Source organism: Rhinoraja longicauda, chromosome 1, assembly GCF_053455715.1.
Source record: "Rhinoraja longicauda isolate Sanriku21f chromosome 1, sRhiLon1.1, whole genome shotgun sequence".
Taxonomy (NCBI): Eukaryota; Metazoa; Chordata; class Chondrichthyes; order Rajiformes; family Arhynchobatidae; genus Rhinoraja; species Rhinoraja longicauda.
Window position 1 is genome coordinate 53,473,809 of NC_135953.1, and position 23,940 is coordinate 53,497,748.

The 23,940-nt window shown below is 39.7% G+C and overlaps 1 protein-coding gene across 1 annotated transcript in view; it reads right to left on the reverse strand.

The window, feature by feature from the left end:
- LOC144599408 (mannosylglucosyl-3-phosphoglycerate phosphatase-like) overlaps positions 1-23,481 on the reverse strand; it is a 36,241-nt gene extending 12,760 nt beyond the window's left edge. Inside the window, exons 1-6 of the mRNA XM_078410257.1 lie at positions 23,266-23,481; positions 18,490-18,641; positions 17,562-18,145; positions 14,677-14,824; positions 9,338-9,503; positions 2,966-3,113 (exon numbers count right to left, since the gene is read on the reverse strand). Of these exons, the coding sequence (XP_078266383.1) occupies positions 2,966-3,113; positions 9,338-9,503; positions 14,677-14,824; positions 17,562-18,145; positions 18,490-18,641; positions 23,266-23,414 (1,347 nt within the window). The 5' untranslated portion in view covers positions 23,415-23,481. The remainder of the gene's footprint in view (positions 1-2,965; positions 3,114-9,337; positions 9,504-14,676; positions 14,825-17,561; positions 18,146-18,489; positions 18,642-23,265) is intronic.
- Positions 23,482-23,940: the final 459 nt, after the last annotated feature.

Consider the following 23,940-nt stretch of genomic DNA (forward strand, 5'->3'; position numbering starts at 1 on the left):
TTTGTTGAACACATGCGTTCTGTCCACCAAGGCCTGCTAGACCTCCTGGTTAGTTTCCATTTTAAGTCATCTTCCCATTCCCATATCGATTTTTCTATCTTTGACCCACACTCTGGACATATGCGAACTGGAAGAACAGCACCTCACATTCTGCGTGGATAGCATACCAACCGATGATAGGAACACTGGATGTTCCAAAAAGAAAGACACAAAGTATTGGAGTAATTCAGTGGACAGGCATCATCCCTGAAGAACATGGATAGTAACGGTTTGGGTCACGACCCTTCTTCAGACTGATTGGTGCGAGGGAAGAAAGCTAGAGGAGAGGAGGAACAGGATAGAAGTGGCAGGGAATCAGTGAACACAGATGAGAGGTTTTTGATAGGTAGTCGGTTGGACAAAGGTCATAAGGAATAGGACCTTGGCTGATCTATCTCTCCCTCCTAACCCCATTCTCCTGCCTTCTCCCCATAACCTCTGACACCTATACTAATCAAGAATCTAGCAATCTCTGCCTTAAAAATATCCACAACCTTCTGTAGCAAAAAAATTCCACAGATTCACCACCCTCTGACTGATATAATTTCTTCTCATCTCCTTCCTAAAAGAACATCCTTTAATTCTGAGGCGATGACCTCTAGTCCGAGACTCTCCCACTAGTGGAAACATCCTCTCCTCATCCATTCTATCCAAGCCTTTTACTATTTTGTATCTTTAAATGAGGTCCCCCCTCATTCTTCTAAACTCCAGAGAGTACAGGCCCAGTGCTGACAAGCGCTCATCATAGATTAACCTACTAATTCCTGGGATCATTCTTGCAAACCTCCTCTGGACCCTCTCCAGAGCCAGCACATCCTCAGATATGGTGCCCAAAATTGCCCACAATATTCCAAATGAGGCATTATAAAGCCTCAACACTACATCTCTGATTTTGGAAAAATAAGCCCTCTTGAAATAAATGCTAGCATTGAGTTTGCTTTCTTTACTCCCGATTCGACTTGCAGAATCACTTTTTGGGAATCCTGCACCGGCACTAGAGTTGTATCTAGAACCCTGTTTAAAAGGTCATGAACATATATTGCTGTACATCATCATGTTATTCCATGTACCCTTTAACAAAATAACCTCATCATCTAAAGAAAAAGTATAATTGTCTCGACCCAAAACGTCACCCATTCCTTCTCTCCAGAGATGATGCCTGACCCGCTGAGTTACTCCAGCATTTTGTGTCTACCTTATATTTTGTTAACTAGCTCTTCTGTGCTAATTAAGCTTAGGAATGCCAATGCCACAGGATTGGATACTTTATCTACAGTATATTTGCAAACTATTATTATCACTCAAGACACTCAAAATTGAGCTTAGGTTCATCCTGTTTCCATTGATTATCCTTGAGATGTTTCTACAACTTGATTGTCCACCAGTGGTAAATTAAATTGATTGGACATGATTTGGAAAGGCACACTGCTGCCTATATAAGGTCCCACAGTTGACAGTGCATGTCAAAGTAAAAACCAAGCCATGTAGACGAAGGAATTGCCTATAGACCTCCGAGACAAGATTATGTTGAGACACAGATCTGGGGAAGGGTATAAAACAATTTCTGCAGCATTGCAGGTCCCGAATAGCACATCGGCCTCTGTCATTCTTAAATGGAAGAACCTTGGAACCACCAGGACTCTTCATAGAGCTGGCCGCCTGGCCAAACTGAGCAATCAGGGGAGAAGGGCCTTGGTCAGGGAGGTGACCAAGAACCCGATGGTCACTCTGACAGAGGTCCAGAGTTCCTCTGTGAAGATGGGAGAATCTTCCAGAAGGACAACTATATCTGCAGCACTCCACCAATCAGGCCTTTATGGTAGAGTGGCCAGATGGATGCCACTCCTCAGTAAAAGGCACATGACAGCCTGCTTGGAGTTTGCCGAAAGGCACCTAAAGGACTCTCAGACCATGAGAAACAAGATTCTCTGATCTGATGAAACCAAGATTGAACTCTTTGGCCTGAATGCCAAGCGTCACGTCTCATCACCTGGCTAATACCATACCTACGGTGAAGCATGGTGGTGGCAACGTCATGCTGTGGGGATGTTTTTCAGCGGCAGGAACTGGGAGACTAGTCAGGATCGAGGGAAAGATGAACCGAGTAAAGGACAGAGAGACCCTTGATGAAAACCTGCTCCAGAGCGTTCTGGACCTCAGACTGGGGCAGAGGTTCGCCTTCTAACAGGACAACGCAGGAGTGGCTTCGTGACAAGTCTGTGAATGTCCTTGAGTGGCCCGATCGAACATCTCTGGAGGGACCTGAAAATAGCTGTGCATCGACGCTTCCCATCCAACCTGACAGAGCTTGAGAGGATCTGCAGAGAAGAATGGGAGAAATTACCCAAATACAGGTGTGCCAAGCTTGAAGCGTCATACTCAAGAAGACTTGCGGCTGTAATCGCTGCCAAAGGTGCCTTAACAAAGTACTGAGTAAAGGGACTGAATACTTATGTAAATGTGATATTTCAGTCATTTCTTTTTAATTACTTTGCAAAAATTTCTAAACACCTGTTTTTGCCTTTTTATTATGGGGTATTGTGTGTAGATTGATGATAAAAAAAAATGAATTTAATCCATTTTAAAGTAAGGCTGTAACGTAACAAAATGTGGAAAAAGTGAAGGGGTCTGAATACTTTCTGAATGCACTGTACAGCATAGAAATAGGCCCTTCGGCCCAACCTGTCCACACTTGTCCCAGCTATATGTCCCACCTGCCCGGGTTTGACCCATATCCCTCCAAACCTGTCCTATCCACGTATGACTTATTGATGACAGTTGTGCATTTGTAAGCTATTAGCACAAATTATCATTTCTGTTCATTGTTTTACTAACAAATTGACGCACCTAATAGCTTTTAGACAGTTTTCTGTGTTTTTAAAGTAAATAAAATAATCATAAAAATAAATTATACATTGCAACTTACCTTAGCTAGGTATTCCTTGATTGCAAGTAAGTATGTTCTGTTTTTGTCCAAGTATTGTCCCTGTACCTTCACTGAGTCCATAACAATTCTATGTCCTGGCTCTGCACTTGGATCAAATCCAAATTCTAACCCTGCCACTTGAGGGAACCTTTAAAATACGAAACCTATATGAAGTTTCAAATATTGAAGTAGATTTTATTAAAATATTTAGCCAGCTTTAGAATGCAAAGCTTAAATGTGTCAGGCAAATTTACTTATTCAATGTAAACATTTTTTCAACATTCAGATAAAGGTATTCTTGATAGATTAAACTAAAGGATTCTACATGTATTCAAACGGATTAAAAAAAAAAATGTAGAAACTCTTTGTATGGTTGAAAATTAAATATTGGAATGCAAGCCAGGTTATAATTGCTGAATTCTAATTATTTGTCTTGTGCCCTCTACATTGAGGCCTGATTAGGCCGAGAGCCCGACCTCTGGAGTGCCCGTCATTGCACATGACTCCCAGACCATCGTACATACCCGTCCACCTCATGGAGTGGCCGACTCCATTCACTGACTCCTGGGCAGTGGCATAGGAATCAGAAGCATAGGAAACATAGGAGATGTGCTGGGCTGCAGGTGAAACTAAGTCTACCCCATCTTTGGCTCTTATCATTTTATATACTTCTATCATGTCTCCCTTCAAACTCCAATGCTCCCGAGAGAATAATTCAATCTCGCCTTATAGCTAATACCTTTGAATCCAGGCAGCATTCTGGCAAACCTATTCTGCACATTCTCCAAAGCCTTCACATCCTTCCTGTGATGATGCGACCAGAATTGCCCACAATGTTCCAAATACGGCCTAACCAAAATCCTATAAAGCTGCAGCATAACTTCCTGATTCTTATACGCAATGCCATGACTGAAGAAGATAAGCATACCATGCAGTTTCTTCACCACTCTATCTAGTTGTGATGTCATTTTCAGGGTACTATGGACTTGGACCCCCAAGATCCCTGTGTACATCAATTCACAAATGACAGAGGTCCCAGCACAGATCTCTGCAGAACACCATGAGTCAGAATAACACCCTTCCACCAGAATCTGCAGCCAGAATAACACCCTTCCACCACTACCCTCTATCATCTGTGGGAAAGCTAGTTCTGTATCCAAACCACCAAGTCACCGTGAATCCCATGTATTTTAATCAGCTGGATCAGCAGGAACTTTAACAGGAACTGAATCATAAGGAACTTTATCAAATACCTTGCTAAAATCCATGTAGACAACATCCACTGCCCTACCTTCATCAATCACCTTTGTCACCACCTCAAAAAACTCAATCAAGATAGTAAGATATAACCTGCCGTGGACAAAGTCAATCTGACTGCCCCTAATTATCTCATTCTCCTCCAAATCTGAGTAAATCCTATCCCAAAAAATCCACAGTAGTTTCCCTACCACAGAAATAAGGCTCACTGCCCTATAATTTTCTGGATTATCTCTATTTTCCTTCTTAAACAAAGGAACAACATTGGCTCCTGGAGAGTAGTTTGGGACTTCTTTGCTCGTGGCCAGAGAGAATAGAAAGATCTTTGTCAAGGCCCCTGCAATCTCCTCTCTTGCTCTTCTCAATGACCTGGGATAAATCCCTGGGGATTTATCCACCTTATTGCTTTTCAAGAAACCCAATACCACCTCCTTCTTGATCTTAAATTGTCCTAAGATATTAGTATACATCTCACTGATGTTACAACCCTTCATGTCCTTCTCCTTGGTGAATACAAATGCAAAGTAATCGTTTAGTTCCTCGCCTGTATCCTGTGACTCGAAGCATAAATTCTGTGGTGAAAAAAAAATTAATGAAAGAAAGAGATTGAAAAAGGCACACCATATTTCAAATAACATTCTCATTTGGTTATGAAATCTCATTCAGAAGATTCAAGAGAAAAGGAGTTGCCAGGCTGATGACAGTTATGGTCGGGACAGAGCATGAAATGGCTTTAATTTAAAAAATAAAATTCATTAGCCCTTCATTCTGGTCTTATGGATAGTAGTGAAGGATCCAAAGCAAATTTGCTCAAGGTATTGATCAGTCATTAATTGTACCTGTGCATTAGTGTCATCCTGTTGAGGTGAAGAAAAGAAATATTGTCAGAGCTGAGTGAGGAATACTGTGCAGCGACTCTTATCACTTTTCCTTTAACCATATGCTTTATTTTTGTACCCAAGCTCAAATCCTTCCATTTACTACCTAGGCATGGTGTGGGAATGTACAAAATCCTCTCTGGTCTACCTCTGTAGTCTGATGTCTCATTTTCTGCCAAAAGCGATGCTCACTGGGAGATCCCATTGGGAAATCAAGCAATTTGCAGTGAAGATATGCTTACAGACCATCTCCACTTCAAAAATAAATCCATTGGCACTTATACTTCGTGGTGTAGCTGCAAGCATGATTATTCATTAGAATCACCCCATTGTACAGAAATGAACAAAACATTCTTGGAGAAGAGGAGCACTGTACTATCTCCCCCCCCCCTACTTTCCCCCCCATTCATTTATCCCCTTTGAGGAGACAAATAAAGGAAGAATGATTATTCGGCAAGGTACAGACATGAAGCAAAATATCTCAAACTCTTTTCTCATTATTTTTCCCTGTCCTATTTATTCACTCGTGTAGGAAGGAACTGCAGATACTGGTTTACACCAAATATAGACACAAAATGCTGGTGTAATTCAGCTTGATATTTCATTAAGTGAAAGCAATTGAGGGGGACTTTATTCCTATAGCTGGAATAATATGCAGTGTGCTCAATGAGTATATGAGGACTGACGTAGAAAGACTTCTTTAACTGTCCAAAACTATTCTCAACTGGAGCAAAAAAAAATTGCTGGAAGAACTCAATAGGTCGAGCACATCTGCGAAAAGATAGTGTTAAAGTCAGGACCGAGTGCAGAGGGGAAATAGCCGGTATAAAGAGGGACTGGCAAATAAGGGTTGGCAGGCAATAGATGGAACCATGTGAGAAGGATAATGGGCAGGTGGAGCCAGTGGGAGAGGGTAGGATGAAGTTGGGAGACAGTGGCTGTTGGGTGATAAGTAGAGGCAGACAAGGAGAGAGGAAAAAAGGAAAACAGAGTCGCATGGGGGGAGGAAAGAATGGAGCAAGAGGGAATTTTCTCCATTTCCCAGATGTCCGTTCTCACCCACATCCCTTCCCCCCCCCCCCCCCCCCCCGACATTTTGTCTGGGTAATTTACAACCCAAGGGTATGAACATTGAATTTTTCAATTTCAGGCAATCTGCACTCCCTGTGCCCCTTCCTTATATCTTCATATCCACACAGGTTCACCTCTTCCCCCACCTGGTTCCATCTGCCCATCACCCACACACTATATCTTCTGGGTCTGCAATACCTCCCCCTTTGCCCATTATCCTTTTATTTCTGATCCAAACAGTCCATCCTGATGAAACAGCGATTCATTTGCACTTCTTCAAGTATGAAATATGAGATTTAGTATTCACAATGTGGTCTAACTGCCCGCATTAATCAATTAGGCTGTATGAATCATTCTCCACACAACTCTGCCATCACACTAACATATTCTCTTTGTCCTGTTTATCTGCCTTGCCACCTTCTCTGCAATTTAAAACAATATTTTTTTCATCTCTTTCATATTTCTGATAAAGATCTTTTAATGTGAAATGTTAACTGTGAATTTAATTGTTTTTCAACAGTTACATGCCTTGGGAATGAGAAATATTTCATCACAATTTGTAGGTAATACTAAACTATAATTTACAATTAATTCTAAGCTATTCTGTTACATGCAAGATATTAGCAAATTCAAAGAATGATGTATAAGTGAAAAAGTATTTTCACATGAAGGAATGTACAAATGGACCTGGGTATAGATTTTAAGATCAGGGGTTTTGGTTACAAATTACTGTAAAATGTTTAATGTTTAATATTTAAACCACAAAATGTTAACTATGTTGGTCAAAAGTATGCTTGTTAATATAAAGGAATTATCACAGCACATCTCGCAGGTTTATAAGTCATCGGCAAGAGACTATGTAAGTCCTGGGCGGAGGACAATCGTGCAGATCACAGGTAGTGAAACTGATCAAATATGATCTTTGTCTTTACCAAAAGCAAAACTAGCAAAAGGAACAATAGGCGATAGCATGACAAATACCTCAATAAAAATTAAAAAAACAAAATATGACAATTAGTAAGAAGACATACACACATTGACAGGAAACTGATTATAAAGCAATAACATGCAATCAAACGTAGGAAAGCAAAAAAAAAGATGAAAACAAAACAACTTCTTTGCTAGAATGGGAGCGCCTACACCAATGTAGACTAATGTAGAAAGACAAGCTTAAATCCTTCATCTCAATGACTAAGTTGTTGTTTTTTGTTTGTTTTGCCTAGGTATTAAAAAAGTAATATTCCTGCATGATACCCTGATATATATTAATTTTCACATGAAAAATAAAACATGCTATTCTTACTACATAAGTGTGATTAAGGGGTAGCTGTTTTATCTCCAGTTAACAATTTAGCAATCTGACATAATTTACAAGATCCAGAAATCATTAAAAGTATGTTAATAAAACCATAAAATGCAAATTATGCAGACTAGTTATTAAGATTGAAAGAGTTATGTAAAAATTATATAGATATTTAGATCTTATGCACAGTTGTTTTCTCCATATTATAAACTCCCTTATTAGAGACTGGATAGAATGGGTCTTTTCCCTGGAGCACAGAAGGCTGCATGGTGATCTTGTAAAGGTTTATAAAATCATTAGGGCCAGAGATAAGGTGAATGCTTACAGTCTTTGTCCCAGGATAGGGGAATCTACAACTAAAGGGCACAGATTTAAGATGAGAGAGGAAAGATTTAAAGGGGACCTGATTGGCAACTTTTCCACACAAAGGGTGGTAGGTATGTGGGATAAGCAGCCAGAGGAAGTGATAGCGGCAGGTATTACAGCATTTAAAAGTTCATAAGTGATAGGAGCAAAATTAAGCCATTCGGCCCATCAAGTCTATTCCACCATTCAATCATGGCTGATTTATCTCTCCCTCCATTCTGATGCCTTCTCCCCATAACCTCTGAACCCGTACTAATCAAGAATCTATTTATCTCTGCCTTAAAAATATCCATTGACTTGGCCTCGACGGCCTTCTGTGGCAATGAATTGCAGATTCGCCACCCTCTGACTAAAGAAATTCTTCCTTATCTCCTCCCAAAATAAACATCCTTTAGAGAGATACATGGGTAGGAATGGTTGAGAAGGATATGGGCTAAATGCAGGCAAATGGTCTCACCTGGAAGAACTGCTGGTGTCCCCGGATGGATGTGAGGGGGCTGGTATAGGGATATTTCGGATATTAGGTTTATTATTGTCACATGTACCAAGGTGCAGTGAAAAGCTTTATTTCGTATATTATGCAAACAGTTCAGATATACCATACATGAATACAAACAGTTCAAACTAAAGTACAATAGATAGAGAAAAGGGGAAGATAAAGAGTACAGAATATAGTTCTCAGCACCAGTTCCAGAGACAAAGTCCAATGTCCGCAATGAGGTAGAGGTAAACCAGAAAGCACTCTAGGTCATGGAAAGAGCATTCAGAAACCTGATAACGGATGGGAAGAAGCTGTCCCTGAGTCCGGTGGTGCGCGCTTTCAAGCTTCTGTACATTCTGCCAGACAGAAGCAGGAAGAAGGAATGGATGGGGTAGGACGTCGTTGATTTTGTTGACTGCTTATCGGAGGCAGCGTGAAGTCACCCAGCATGAAGGCTATGACAATTAAACACTCTTGATTTTTGCCCAATACCCACTTCAAAAAAGCTTGTTTTTTAATTCTTTTATCATCCTGGATATTGATGAGCAGTTGTATGAATAAATCTAGAAAGATTTGGGGAAGGATTTTAACTGCTGACAGGATTTATGCATGAAATCAGATTTTTACCTTGATTGCCAACCAACTACAATGAAATAGGGCCCAAGTAAATTTAGAAAATGTAACCCAATAGAAGGTTCGTATTCTTTTTTGAATAGTGTTGTAGAAGGGGACAAGAAGCATCTTATAGAAATTAGCATTCCACCTGCATTCAGGTAAGTTTGTGAACGAATGTTCGGGGCAGCGGGAAAATATTTTCATGATTAATCTAAATATTTATGGAAATATTCCAAGAGATTGGTATATCTCTTGGCATTACAATTTTTATTTTGCAATAACAATCATTTCTAATTTATTTTCTTCATAAATAAATGTTCTTCTTTATTTTTGTTTAACAAAGTAATTATGACATAATCCACTCAGCTATCCCAAGGTAAAAAAGTTCTAGAAATCATTACCTTCCATCAAGTTCTGGATACATGCTGACACCATTTTCTAAAGCTTCCAATAGTTGTTGTGCTGTCACCTGGACAATCAAAAGTGGATCCACGATAGGCAAAACCAACAATAGATCGTGCATGGTGAAGTTACCTGGTGGATGTAAGCGATCTGAGCGCAAAGTACCTAGGAATTCAAAAATATTGATTACTTTTGTAAATTTGATCCAAATTCTCAAACGGAGTGCAAGGTATTCCTTTAATTACTTTATTTCTTGTTAGATATCTGTTTCCATGATTTGTTTGGATGTATTATTTGATGTATAAAACATTGGTGAGATTGCACTTGGAGTATTGTGTTCAATTTTGGATACCCCGCTATAGAAAGATACCATTAAGTTGGAAAGGGTTCAGAGAAGAATTATGAAGATGTTGCCATGACTTCAGGTCCTGGACTATAGAGAGATTGAGCAGACGAGGACTTTATACCTTGGAGGCTGAAAAATTATCTTACAGAAGTGCATGAAATCATGATGGAAATAGATAGGGTGAATGCACAGAGCCTTTTTTTCCCAGGATGCAGGAATCAGGAACTAGAGAGCATAAGGTGAGAGCCGCCATGATGGGAATTGATTCAACAGAGCCCTCCATAATGTTTGGGACAAAGACCCATCATTTATTTATTTGCCTCTGTACTCCACAATTTGAGATTTGTAATAGCAAAAAATTACATGAGGTGAACGTGCATATTGTCAGATTTTAATAAAAGCCATTTTTACACATTTTGGTTTCACCATGTAGCAATTACAGCAGTGTTTATACATAGTCCCCCCATTTCAGGACACCATAATGTTTGGGACACAGCAATGTCATGTAAATGAAAGTAGTCATGTTTAGTATTTTGTTGCATATCCTTTGCATGCAATGACTGCTTGAAGTCTGCGATTCATGGACATCACCAGTTGCTGGGTGTCTTCTCCGGTGATGCTCTGCCAGGCCTATATTGCAGCCAGCTTTAGCTTATGCTTGATTTGGGGGCTAATCCCCTTCAGATTTCTCTTCAGCATATTAAAGGCATGCTCAATTGGGTTCAAATCAGGTGATTGACTTGGCCACTCAAGAATTGACCATTTTTCAGCTTTGATAAACTCCTTTGTTACTTTTGCAGTATGCTTGGGATCATTGTCTTGCTGTAGAATGAACCGCCGGCCAGTGAATTTTGAGGCATTTGTTTGAACTTGAGCAGATAGGATGTGTCTATACACTTCAGAATTCATTATGCTACTTCCATCAGCAGTTGTATCATTAATGCAGATAATTGAGCCAGTCCCTTCAGCAGCCATACATGCCCAGGCCATAACACCCCCACCACCGTGCTTCACAGGTGGATCTTAGGCAGTACCTTCTCTCCTCCATAATTTGCTCTTGCCATCATTCTGATATATAGACAATAGACAATAGGTGCAGGAGTAGGCCATTCAGCCCTTCGAGCCAGCACCGCCATTCAATGCGATCATGGCTGATCATTCTGAATCAGTACCCCGTTCCTGCTTTCTCCCCATACCCCCTGACTCCGCTATCCTTAAGAGCTCTATCTAGCTCTCTCTTGAATGTATTCAGAGAATTGGCCTCCACTGCCCTCTGAGGCAGAGAATTCCACACCTTCACCACTCTCTGACTGAAAAGGTTCTTCCTCATCTACGTTCTAAATGGCCTACCCCTTACTCTTAAACTGTGGCCCCTTGTTCTGGACTCCCCCAACATTGGGAACATGTTTCCTGCCTCTAATGTGTCCAATCCCCTAATGATCTTATATGTTTCAATAAGATCCCCCCTCATCCTTCTAAATTCCAGTGTATACAAGCCTAATTGCTCCAGCCTTTCAACATACGACAGTCCCGCCATTCCGGGAATTAACCTAGTGAACCTCAATAGCAAGAATATCCTTCCTCAAATTTGGAGACCAAAACTGCACACAGTACTCCAGGTGCGGTCTCACCAGGGCCCGGTACAACTGTAGAAGGACCTCTTTGCTCCTATACTCAACTCCTCTTGTTATGAAGGCCAACATTCCATTGGCTTTCTTCACTGCCTGCTGTACCTGCATGCTTCCTTTCTTAAGTTAATCTTCGTCTTTTCTGTCCACAAGACTTTTTTTCCAGAACTGTAGTTGCTCTTTTAAGTACTTCTTGACAAATTGTAACCTGGCCATCCTATTTTTGCAGCTAACCAGTGGTTTGCATCTTGCAGTATGTAGCCTCTGTATTTCTGTTCATGAAGTCTTCTGCGGACAGGGGTCATTGATAAATCCACACCTGACTGCTGAAGAGTGTTTCTGATCTGTCAGACAGGTGTTTGGGGATTGTTCTTTATTATAGAGAGAATTCTTCTGTCATCAGCTGTGGAGGTCTTCCTTGGCCTGCCAGTCCCTTTGCGATTAGTAAGCTCACCAGTGCTCTCTTTCTTCTTAATGATGTTCCAAACAGTTGATTTTGGTAAGCCTAAGGTTTGGCTGATGTCTCTAACAGTTTTATTCTTGTTTCTCAGTCTCATAATAGCTTCTTTGACTTTCATTGGCACCACCTTGGTCCTCATGTTGATAAACAGCAATAAAGGTTTCCAAAGACAATAGACAATAGACAATAGGTGCAGGAGTAGGCCATTCAGCCCTTCGAGCCAGCACCGCCATTCAATGCGATCATGGCTGATCACTCTCAATCAGTACCCCGTTCCTGCCTTCTCCCCATACCCCCTTACTCCGCTATCCTTAAGAGCTCTATCCAGCTCTCTCTTGAAAGCATCCAACGAACTGGCCTCCACTGCCTTCTGAGGCAGAGAATTCCACACCTTCACCACCCTCTGACTGAAAAAGTTCTTCCTCATCTCCGTTCTAAATGGCCTACCCCTTATTCTCAAACTGTGGCCCCTTGTTCTGGACTCCCCCAACATTGGGAACATGTTATCTGCCTCTAATGTGTCCAATCCCCTAATTATCTTATATGTTTCAATAAGATCCCCCCTCATCCTTCTAAATTCCAGTGTATACAAGCCCAATCGCTCCAGCCTTTCAACATACGACAGTCCCGCCATTCCGGGAATTAACCTAGTGAACCTACGCTGCACGCCCTCCATAGCAAGAACATCCTTCCTCAAATTTGGAGACCAAAACTGCACACAGTACTCCAGGTGCGGTCTCACCAGGGCCCGGTACAACTGTAGAAGGACCTCTTTGCTCCTATACTCAACTCCTCTTGTTACGAAGGCCAACATTCCATTGGCTTTCTTCACTGCCTGCTGAACCTGCATGCTTCCTTTCATTGACTGATGCACTAGGACACCCAGATCTCGTTGAACTCCCCCTCCTCCTAACTTGACACCATTCAGATAATAATCTGCCTTTCTATTCTTACTTCCAAAGTGAATAACCTCACACTTATCTACATTAAACTGCATCTGCCATGTATCCGCCCACTCACACAACCTGTCCAAGTCACCCTGCAGCCTTATTGCATCTTCCTCACAATTCACACTACCTCCCAACTTAGTATCATCTGCAAATTTGCTAATGGTACTTTTAATCCCTTCGTCTAAGTCATTAATGTATATCGTAAATAGCTGGGGTCCCAGCACCGAACCTTGCGGTACCCCACTGGTCACTGCCTGCCATTCCGAAAGGGACCCATTTATCCCCACTCTTTGCTTTCTGTCTGTCAGATTAGATGCTGAGAGCTCTCTTATATGTGCATTAAGGAGGCAATTAAACACACCTAAGCAATTACAAACATCTGTGAAGCCATATGTCCCAAACATTATGGTGCTCTGAAATGGGGGGGACTATGGATAAACACAGCTGTAATTTCTACATGGTGAAAACAAAATGTATAAAAATAAAACTGTATCTGTCTGAATCAATGATCCACTAACTCAGATCAATTCAGTGTCAACACAGAAAAAAAATCTGCATTCAATAAAGATAAAATTTGAATTTGCAATCATGTCAACATGGTGATAATTCCTAAACCACAGAGCAAAAACTGAAAATGCCAGGCTGAAAATATGGTAACAAACACGGGGGTGGCATATGTGCTAATATATAAGAACCAATATTATTCTAATTTTCCAACAGATGTGTACAATCAATAAGATTACGATTCCCATTCCACTAAACAGCAGAGATCACAATGCCTCCTGCTGTATAAACACTAAGTTGAACGGATATACCAAATCTGATTTGTATTCTGCCATTAACAGACTCTATGAATATCTTACTTTTTAAGATTTATTTTCGAGATTGTTCTCCTTTTAATTTCCACCCATAAAGACATTGACATTTATGTATGTGTTTCCAAAATCACTTGTAAACTTCCATAAAGTGCCAGTTCTTCCGAAGTATACCTAGACAAGCTTGATATGTAACCACGCGGGCAGAATAACTTGAAAATAATGCTGCACTTATTTAAATACAGTAATTAAGCTTTCAGTAGAAGTCACTAGATTGTAATTGGGAATGGAATATAATATACCAAGGCCAAAAACAACACCTAATTACTTGTCTATTTCAGAGCAGGAAACAGCCTGCCATTTTCTACTGATCAATATTACATCATATATTGCATTTACTCACGGTGCTATTGAGGGGAGCCTTACATTATATTACCACCTTCATTTTATTTCAGAGTAAATTACAAATATCTTTTCATCCTGAGGACTTGTTCAATAGACAATAGACAATAGACAATAGGTGCAGGAGTAGGCCATTCAGCCCTTCGAGCCAGCACCGCCATTCAATGCGATCATGGCTGATCACTCTCAATCAGTACCCCATTCCTGCCTTCTCCCCATACCCCCTCACTCCGCTATCCTTAAGAGCTCTATCCAGCTCTCTCTTGAAAGCATCCAACGAACTGGCCTCCACTGCCTTCTGAGGCAGAGAATTCCACACCTTCACCACCCTCTGACTGAAAACACCACTGAGACGGATTTCTTTGCTGTTTCTTACAATACCTAAATAAAACATGACTGCACAAGTTCCCTTTTGCCAGGGATTGTAATGATCCATGAAGGTTGGTAGCTGAATAGCTGAGATCATTAATTCAAGATACCTAATGATAAGCAAAACGTGGTTGTTTATTTTTATTTCATATATAAAGGTTCTTTATAATCATGTTTTCTCCTAACCGTGGAAAATTATCAAAGAAAGCATGTCTTTGTTTCTATTGAAAATTTCAAAACATGGAAATCCCTAATACACTTCATCAAAGATCAAAGTGTTCTATATTCTGTAGATTGGTCCTTAATAGAAATGGTCAGATAGTTCCTACTAAGTTACTGAAAACAAGGATTTATAGAAGAAAATATACCTGAATTAAGCAAAGCCACATCAGCATGCGTGGCTTCAAGCATGGCATTGGTAACAAGATTCCCTAGACTGCTCTCTGATTTTCTTACTGTGGTGAAACGGCCATCCAGTTCTACCTCTATCTGACAAAGCACTTCTTCCAGCAGGTGCTGCATAGATAAAAATGAAAGTCTGTAACATTTTTAAAATTTTTGTTTATGGTGAATACTCTAGTAAATTATCAACTGGTAACCACATCAAACCAGATCCCAGTTCATTATGATTATATATCCACTAATTTTAAGTACTGAAAATTAACCAAACTAATTGCATTACATGGTTTTAAGGTACTCTGACCAAGCTGTGTGATCAAAAAATGAATCAGAAATCAAGAGGTGCAAAATACTCCTCCAGCTAAGTAACAATATGCAGTATAGTGGAAGACCTACCAAGTCCTTTGGGGGTGGGAGTGGGGGGATCTAAATACTGAACTGCAACTTATGATGTAAACAATAGACACTTTAATTTATTTTATGTATCATTTATAAATTCATGATCACTTATGAGGAATTTTCCACTCAAAAACAACCCTATTAATTAGATATTGAATCATTCTACTTCAGTGTAGTATTCTCGTGTCCACTGGTCCATAAGGCTTCTACAGCCAAAAATCATCCACAGCCAGCAACATGTCATTAAAAAAACGTTAGATACTTTAATGTACACCCATTCAGTTGAACTAAGTCGAGTGCAGTGATTCCAAATGATACTATTTGTCAGATAAACTTAATCTGCAGTGGTAGCAAATATACATCTTCAATTGACAATAACAGGTTTTATGAACACTGTAATTCTGCAAACAGATCAATTGACCCAACAAAAGATTCAAGTTAACCTGGTATGTTTTTAGATATCTGATGCCAGTCAAATTGCATCACAGGTCAGAGATCTTACCCCAGCAGCTCAGAGATGTAAAGAGATATCCACCAGTTTTTGGCAAATGCTGTCAGAGCAAGGGTTTGTGCATTCGGGAGAGGAAAGGGGGAGGGCATTTCAGTTTCTGGTTATGTAGACTTAAAGCAAGAATGCATCCTGAGCAACACAAACAAAAAAGATACTGAAGCTAATACCTAATCTTGTGATTAGGAATACAATTCCAGGCTTTGCATGTAAACGAGTAATTTTCACAAACTCATGTAAAACTGCAGTCATTCACCAAAAACGCCAATAACAGAGAACAAGATCTATAGTTAGGAAAAACACACCATTGGAAATTTTAAATATATATATATATAAACTGTGGACAATAAGATTAACTATGAATATGTAAGTATATGCCATTCAGGCATGTGAGTGAGGTTAAAAAAAAGAGGAAAAGAGGCGTACAGTGGGGGTCAGCAAATTGGAATTTTTTTGAAAATGTACACAAAATTACCAGCTTCAAGCCTCTATTAGTGCATTTCAAAGTAAAAATGGACATTACACAATAATGTGAATATGTCACTGTATACTAATAACATTTTGAAGTAAATTTGCACATTAATTGATAAACAGCCCAAAAAGGTGGGAATTGGCTTTTCTGCTGTGTTTTATATTTTAACCCCGTCTTAATTAATTAATTTAGTTACATAATCTTGCATTTAAATTTAATATTTACTCATTACAGTTTCATCACTGATTTTCTGGCACTCTTGGTTCCAGAGCTTTGCTGGTTTATCCAGCCAGCCAAGGAAGTAGGTTATGGGGATAGATGTGCTGGCTCCAGCTGGGCTGGAGTTCCAGAGCCCCGGCCGCAGGTTGCATATTCAACCCCCCGATCGGCCGTGGAAGTCCCGATGAGGTCAAGATTGGCTGCCTTGCCCAGCCTAGGTGCCACATTTTCGGGGAGACATCCAGGGCGCGGGGGATTTCTTGCGGAACCCCTAGCGACCTCTAGCAGAACCCTAGTGTTCATTACAAGTCTATACATCATTTATTTTCTTTTTTTCCGATCTGATTTCTCCGTTGGTAAATGCGATTTTGGCAAAGTGAAAAACGCGGAAATCATGCAAAAAGTGCAGAAAATGGATTTTTAAAATGTGGAAATCCGCGGAAACACGGATAATTCACATGCCTGGCCATTTCTGAGCTTTCTCCAATCTAATCAAACAATTAATATGAAGCCTTTATATTTCAACACTTGCAATCCATTCTGCACCTCCTCTTGTAGCCCCATTCTTTTTTATGTGCCATTCAACAGACAACAGACAATAGGTGCAGGAGTAGGCCATTTGACCCTTCGTGCCAGCACTACCATTCAATTAGATCATGGCTGATCATTCTCAATCAGTACTCCGGGTTCCTGCCTTCTCCCCATACCCCCTGACTCCGCTATCCTTAAGAGCTCTAACTAGCTCTCTCTTGAAAGCATCTAGAGAATTCATGGATCTGCATAAGGAAAGGACACCCCCAAAATGGATTTATTTTCAAAAGCTGAACCACTCATAAACATCTTGAACCCAGGAAACATGTTGGCAAGAACTAGCTTTCCCATCCCTTCCAAATTAATTAATATTTTCGTTTGAAATCATAGTATGTAAACAACCCCCACACTTTATTAAAATAGCATCTACAATGTTGCACAGTAAGAAATCACCTAATGAAAATCCAAAATTGATCACCTCATGGAGACAATGTGGAATAAATGCTCCTTAACCACAATAACACTTTTCATGGTAAAGATAGTTTAGAATGTATGTGCTTTGAACAAGAATATTTTGCATTACTAATTATCTGTTAATTCAATGTTAACAAACAACATTAAGTTATGCATATGATCAGAGAAGTATGTTCCATCAAACTCATTGTTCAGACAAACTCATAGAATAAAAATGGATTGTTAAAATCATTAGACTGTGGTCAACATACCTCCAAATTATATGTAAATTCTTGGACAATGTTGTTCACAAAAGTATCTTCCTCCAAATCTTTTATAATTTCTACCTTTTGTGTGCTGTACTTGTAATCATTCTCAAAAGTTCTTGTAATGTCAATTTTGGTTAGGCTTCTGAAGTCTGATCCACTTTTGATGATTAGAGTTCCATTAATCATTTTAACGCCGTAGTCATGATCATGACCTCCTAGAATCAGGTTTAATCCATCAGCATTCCTTGCAAGTCTAATATCATTACTCCATTTCATGTGTGTCAAGGCTATCAGAAGTTGTGCACCTTTGGTTTGAAGATCTTGAGAAAGTTGGTTAGCAACAACGACATAATCAATAAAGTTCACATTCGTCTTATCGATAGTTGGTAAAGTATCAATCCATTCTTCCTCCACCAATCCCATCAAACCAATTTTTACACCATTCCATTCCAATATCTTGCTTTCTATACCATGTCCCAGTGGTTCAGAAGTAAATAAGTCATATACATTGCTGAGCAACCAAGGGAAATTCATTTCTGATATTATTTCTTCCAACAGGTCAACTCCAAAGTCAAATTCATGATTTCCTATAAGCAAAATATCCTGTAAACAAAATGTACTGATCCATTTCTGAAAGCAGCCATAGTGAAATGCAAAATAATTTCAGCAATAAAAATGGAGAAAACAACATAAATTCTGAAATGATGATACACAAGACTGCAGTTTCTTTCTGCAGTATGTTTTTGCATAAAATCTGATATGGTAATAACTGTGTAGAAACTTATAACTAAAGCAAATAAAAGTAATGGCTCATCATTAGATTTATCTATTTTACTGAAAGTTATTTCAATCAGAAAACATAATATTTGAATGAAAAATGAAAATCAAATGAGGTAACAGGTATCAACTTATAATACTTAAAATTACTCACCAAATACCGCACACTGTACTCCAAAAGCATTAAGAATTGGTATCATGTGTCGACCTTTTGTAGTTGTACTTATGAGGGAAGGATTTAAACAGTCACCACTAAAAAGGATCAGGGGATTTAGTGCTTTAAACTGTTTTAATGCTGTGGCAAACCTGTAAAAAAATGATGAGTTGGTGGAATAAAATAAATCAAGAAAACCAAACAAATACCATGTGAAAATTTAAAAAAAACTGCAAATGCTGGTACTGTAAAACATACACAGAAAATCCTGTAAGCACTCAGCAGGTCATGCAGTGTCTATGAAAAGAGAAACAGAGTTAATGGTTTAGGTCAAATATACTTGTCAGTCCTGGGAAAGAGAGAAAACAAGTTGGTTACAGTTATAGAGAGGATGAGAGAATATCTCTGTTAAGATGAGGTCAGAGTTGCTGGGATAAACTGTAAATGAGCTCAGTTAGGCAATGGGGATTGTTACAAAGAGAGAAAGAGAGGAAATGAAAAACAAAAACACATCTCGGATTCTTCTGACTCTTCCCTTCCCTTTCTGGATATTTCTGCCTTCACCTCAGGACATAGGTTAGTGACAATTGTACACTACAAGTGTACAAAGTTCCATTCCTCTGCAGAGATGCTGCCTGTCCCACTGAGTTACTCCAGCATTTTGTGTCTATCTTCGGTGTAAACCAGCATCTGCAGTTCCTTCCTATTCAAAATCCCATAGCTCTACATCCCTCAAGCTGCCTCCTGCAAAAACTCCATTCAATTCTCCCAGTTTGTTCATCTTTGTCATATTCACTCTGATAATAACTTTCCAAGTCATAATTGTGCCTGCTTCTATTGTTTCCTTTGGCAGCTCATTCAGAAGCAGACTACCCCTGAGTGAAAAAGCTTCCCGTAAGAACCAACTAAATCTCTCCCCTCTCACCTTAAGTCGACACCCTCTAGTTTTTGAATTCTCTACTTGGGCAAAAGACTATGAACGTTTGCTTTATCGATGTCTCTTGTGATCTTGTGCACCTCAATAAGTTCACTGTATGTTTCTTTTTTTTTTTCCTAATCAGATGTGCAGCACTTTGGTCAACGTGGGTTGTTTTTAAATGTGCTATACAAATAAAATTGATTTGACTTGACTTGACTTGACTTGACCTCTCAACCTCCTAAGCTCAAAAAAAAAATCCCAGCCTATCCAACCTCTTCCTCTAACTCAATCATGCAAGTCCAGGCAACATCATGATGAATCTCGTTTAGACCTTTTCCAACTTAATAATATACTTCCTCTAGCTGGGCGCCCAGGAATTGCACACTACTCATAGATGTACAGTATCTCACCAACAACTTGCATCGGTGTGTCATGATGTTGAAAATGTGTGTATACAATACCCTTCCTAATGGAGGTAAATCTGCTAAATGCTTTCTTCACCACACTATCTATCTGACTCACCACTTTTAGGGAACCGTGCACTCGTACTCTGAGATTTCACTGTTCTGCAATACTCTCCAGGGCTCTACCATTTACTGCGTATGTCCTACCCAGGTTTGATATCCCCATGTGTAAAACCTCACACTTGTCAGAGTAAAATTCCATTTCCATTTGCCATTTCTTAGCCCACTTTCCCAACTGATCTAGATCTTGTTGTGAATATACATAACCTTTCTCACTGTCTACTATATCACCTATTGTCATCTGCAAATTTACTAACAATGTTAACTATATTGTCATCCAAACCCTTAAAGTACATGACAAACTGCAGCGGAACTAGCGCTGACCTCTGCATCACTCCACTGATCACAAGCTCTCAATCAGAAAAACAACCCTCCACAACTACCTTTTGTCTGACGAAGGGTCGACCCGAAAAGTTACCAATTAGTTTTTTTCCAGAAATGTTGACTGACCCGCTGTGTTGCTCCAGCATTTTGTGTCTAGTCTTCCATGAGAGATCTTGTCAAAGGCCTTGCTAAAGTCCATATGGACAACATTCACTGTCCAGCCCTCCCAACCACTCGGTAACCTCTTCAAAGAACTATCAGATTTGTGAGACACATCCTTGGTCCTCACCTCCCACCTCACCACCCTTTGCATTCAGTGGATCAGCCCTTTCAATTTCCACCAAGAGTCTTCATCTCCCCTTCCCTTTCAGCATTGTGCAAGGATCATTCCATTCACAACTCCCTGGTCTGGTTTTCAGTCTCCAAACCATATCCCTCTTATGACATTTTCTCTGTCTTGATTTAACTTTCTCTGTCTTGATTTAACTTTCTCTGTCTTGATTTAACTTTCTCTGTCTTGATTTAATTTATTTTCTCTCTCTCTCTCTCTCTCTCTCTCTCTCTCTCTCTCTCTCTCTCTCTCTCTCTCTCTCTCTCTCTCTCTCTCTCTCTCTCTCTCTCTCTCTCTCTCTCTCTCTCCTTTAAGTAATCAAAGGATCACCCATTCATAGCTACATTTCCAACCCAAGCATCACCATATGAAGCATATTGCCTTTACCCACACTATTACACCCACTCCTCTCCAACCGCCCCCCCCCCCCCCCCCATGATTAAGTTAACAATAATTCCGTTTCTCGTTCCACTGATGCTGCCTGACTTGTTCAAAATGTATACAGTGTGTTATGCTTTTATTTCATCTCAAAGATGCACTTATCAAACCCTTGGCTTCTAATTCTCAGTAGAATAGGTGAAACAAGGGAATGAGAATATTTCCTAATTCAAATATATTTAGTTTAGCCTTCATTGTCACTGGGTCATAGCCCTGGAACCTCCTACCTAAAACTACTGTGAGAGTAACTTCGCCAAGACTTGGTTTAAGATGGCAGCTTGCTACTATTTTCTCAGGCACATTTAGGCAATAAATGCTGCCCTTGCCAGAGATGCTCACAATCTGTGACTGAATAAAGAACAAATGTTGATGACTATAACAAATCAAATTGTGTATTACTCAATGTTAGTAGATAGTTCAATATCTCACAGATTTTTAAGATATACAAGGTTAGTAAACCTTGAACAATTCTCTAAATCAATTAACTGAGCTTTCATGAAACCAAAAGTACTACATTTAAAACCACAGCTGAAATAAACAGATTTTTAAAGTCTACTAAATTCAGTGCAGTAATTCATTCTAAATATATTTTCATTCTCAAATTTTCTTATGTTAAAGATTTTCTTATGTTAAAACAAGCTTGAAAATGAGCATTTTCTCATGATACTTTCCAAACACATTAATCGTTGAGCATATTTTGCATTAGATGGTAGATTTAAAAGCCAAAAGGCATTAAATAACATTTTAATTAACTTAAATGTATTTAACTGTTTTTAATATTCTCTGGTATTTTAAATGTTTCAATCAGTTTAAAGTTTAAAAGTTAAATTTTTATTGTATTTTTTTGACATTCACATTCAAAACTCATTAATACGTCTGACCATCGGTTACCCTGTAGGTATGTATGGCTGTGTATTTCAGCTTGAACATCCATTCAAAACTGAGATTCCCTTATGCAGAAGGTTGGAACTATGTCGTGCTGTAGATAAAGACATTTTTGACGGGCATTTAAGAAATCCTGGAATGTGGAAATGGAAATAAAATAGAAACGTGGGTATGAAACATGGGATTAATCTGCACGCTTAAAGGGTCAATGGTTTCTTTTGCTTCTACTTCTAATGATTTGATCATAAATAAAAACAGTGTGGAACGAACAAGGATATGCAACACTGCAATACTGAGGAATACTGAGTGTGTCATAACTTGGGGTCATTCCTGGTAATGTTATATCAGTAGGATAGGATCTGAAATTTTGTGTTAAGTCTGGGACTGTCATCTGGACGACACTGGGAGTTGCAGCACAAACCCGATTCTAATGTTATTGGCCTTTCAGTATGGCCTCCTGCAGATTGTACTCCAGGAGGCTAATGCTTTCTACAAATATTGGTGAAGGATTTGAATCCTTAAGTTGTGCACCACGGAATCCTGTGAATATTGGGAAAGGGGTTCAAAATATATAGGAGCAATTAAAACAAATTACTGTGATATGGCAAATGGTGTCCTAACATTGAGGTTTTCAAGCAAACGGAAGAAAAATGTTGGGAAACTGACAAAAATCATGATTCGCAACTGTAACAGGCTTACTATTAGGGGAAGGAAAGTTGAGAACTGAAACTGTGACAGAAGTATCCTAAGATTCATATTTCAAAACGTGTTGAAATATGTCCTTTTTCAAATGTATATTCAATTCCTTTATGATGCATAGACGGGATGCTTATAGCACTCTTTGCAGCATTCATTTGTCAGATGCAAACTTTGCTAATAATTCATTCCCAACGTTCCCTTGCAATGTAATGCAAGGATATGGATGATACTACATGAATTACCAAGTTATTTAATTATTTGAATTTGGTCATGGTGAATTGAACACATATCGCTAGATCAATATTCCAAGTCTCTCGATATTAGCATAATATTCTAATAACTATGCCACTGTATCATTAAGATTACAACTCACAAAGCGAATTTTTCTTCCCAACTACATCACCCAAGTGTTGCTGTCATTAAAAAAACCCTGTAATCTTTGGTCACGAAGCTGTGGAAATGTTATTGCAATGGTTTTGATTTTTCTACAAATCATGCAAATGTTCTATGCATATGAACTGTACAGAATAAACTGTTTTTTCCCCTCACAATTCACTCCCAACCCATGATAAAACTCTCACGGCAACGACGGGTCCTCGTGGTTTAATAACTCACACCTTGCACCATGTAAACGTGTAAAAAAGAATGACCGTAACCTGGACGCGCCCCCCACGGGCTCCTCTGCACGCGGTTGAATCTCATAAACATCATTGAAGTGGAGGATGGTTAAAAGCGGAGTCTCTGCAGCAGATGCTTCACTCGACGCATCGGGCGCACCTGGCGCCGTCGTCGTTGTCGCCGCCATCTTCTCACATTGGCAGCAGCAACGGCCCGGGAGCCGCCGGCAACCGCCCTGCCGTCGTTATAGCAACGTCGAACCTCGGCGGCCTCGCAGCGCCACGTGCGAGGCGCCAGGCTCACTGTGACGAAGGGAGCGCGCCCCGATCTAGGGAGATAAGTCGCTCGCGGGTGCTGATGCGACTTGCAAGCAAAGTCAAGAGGCGAAGCGGTGTGAACCCCTGAATTAAAGTAGGCTGTCAGTCACATGTTGTACATCATAAGCTGTATCGCGTTGTCCATGAATTAGGAAGCAATAGAAAACTTTTGTTTCCTCTATGACCAAATGGAAGATGGTACAGTAAAATGAGAATATTTCACTAGCAATCATAACATTATCAAAACTTTAAATATTGCGCAGGTATAAGATTTACAGACAATAGACAATAGGTGCAGGAGTAGGCCATTCGGCTCTTCGAGCCAGCACCGCCATTCAATGTGATCATGGCTGATCATTCACAATCTACTTAGTACCCCATTCCTGCCCTCTCCCC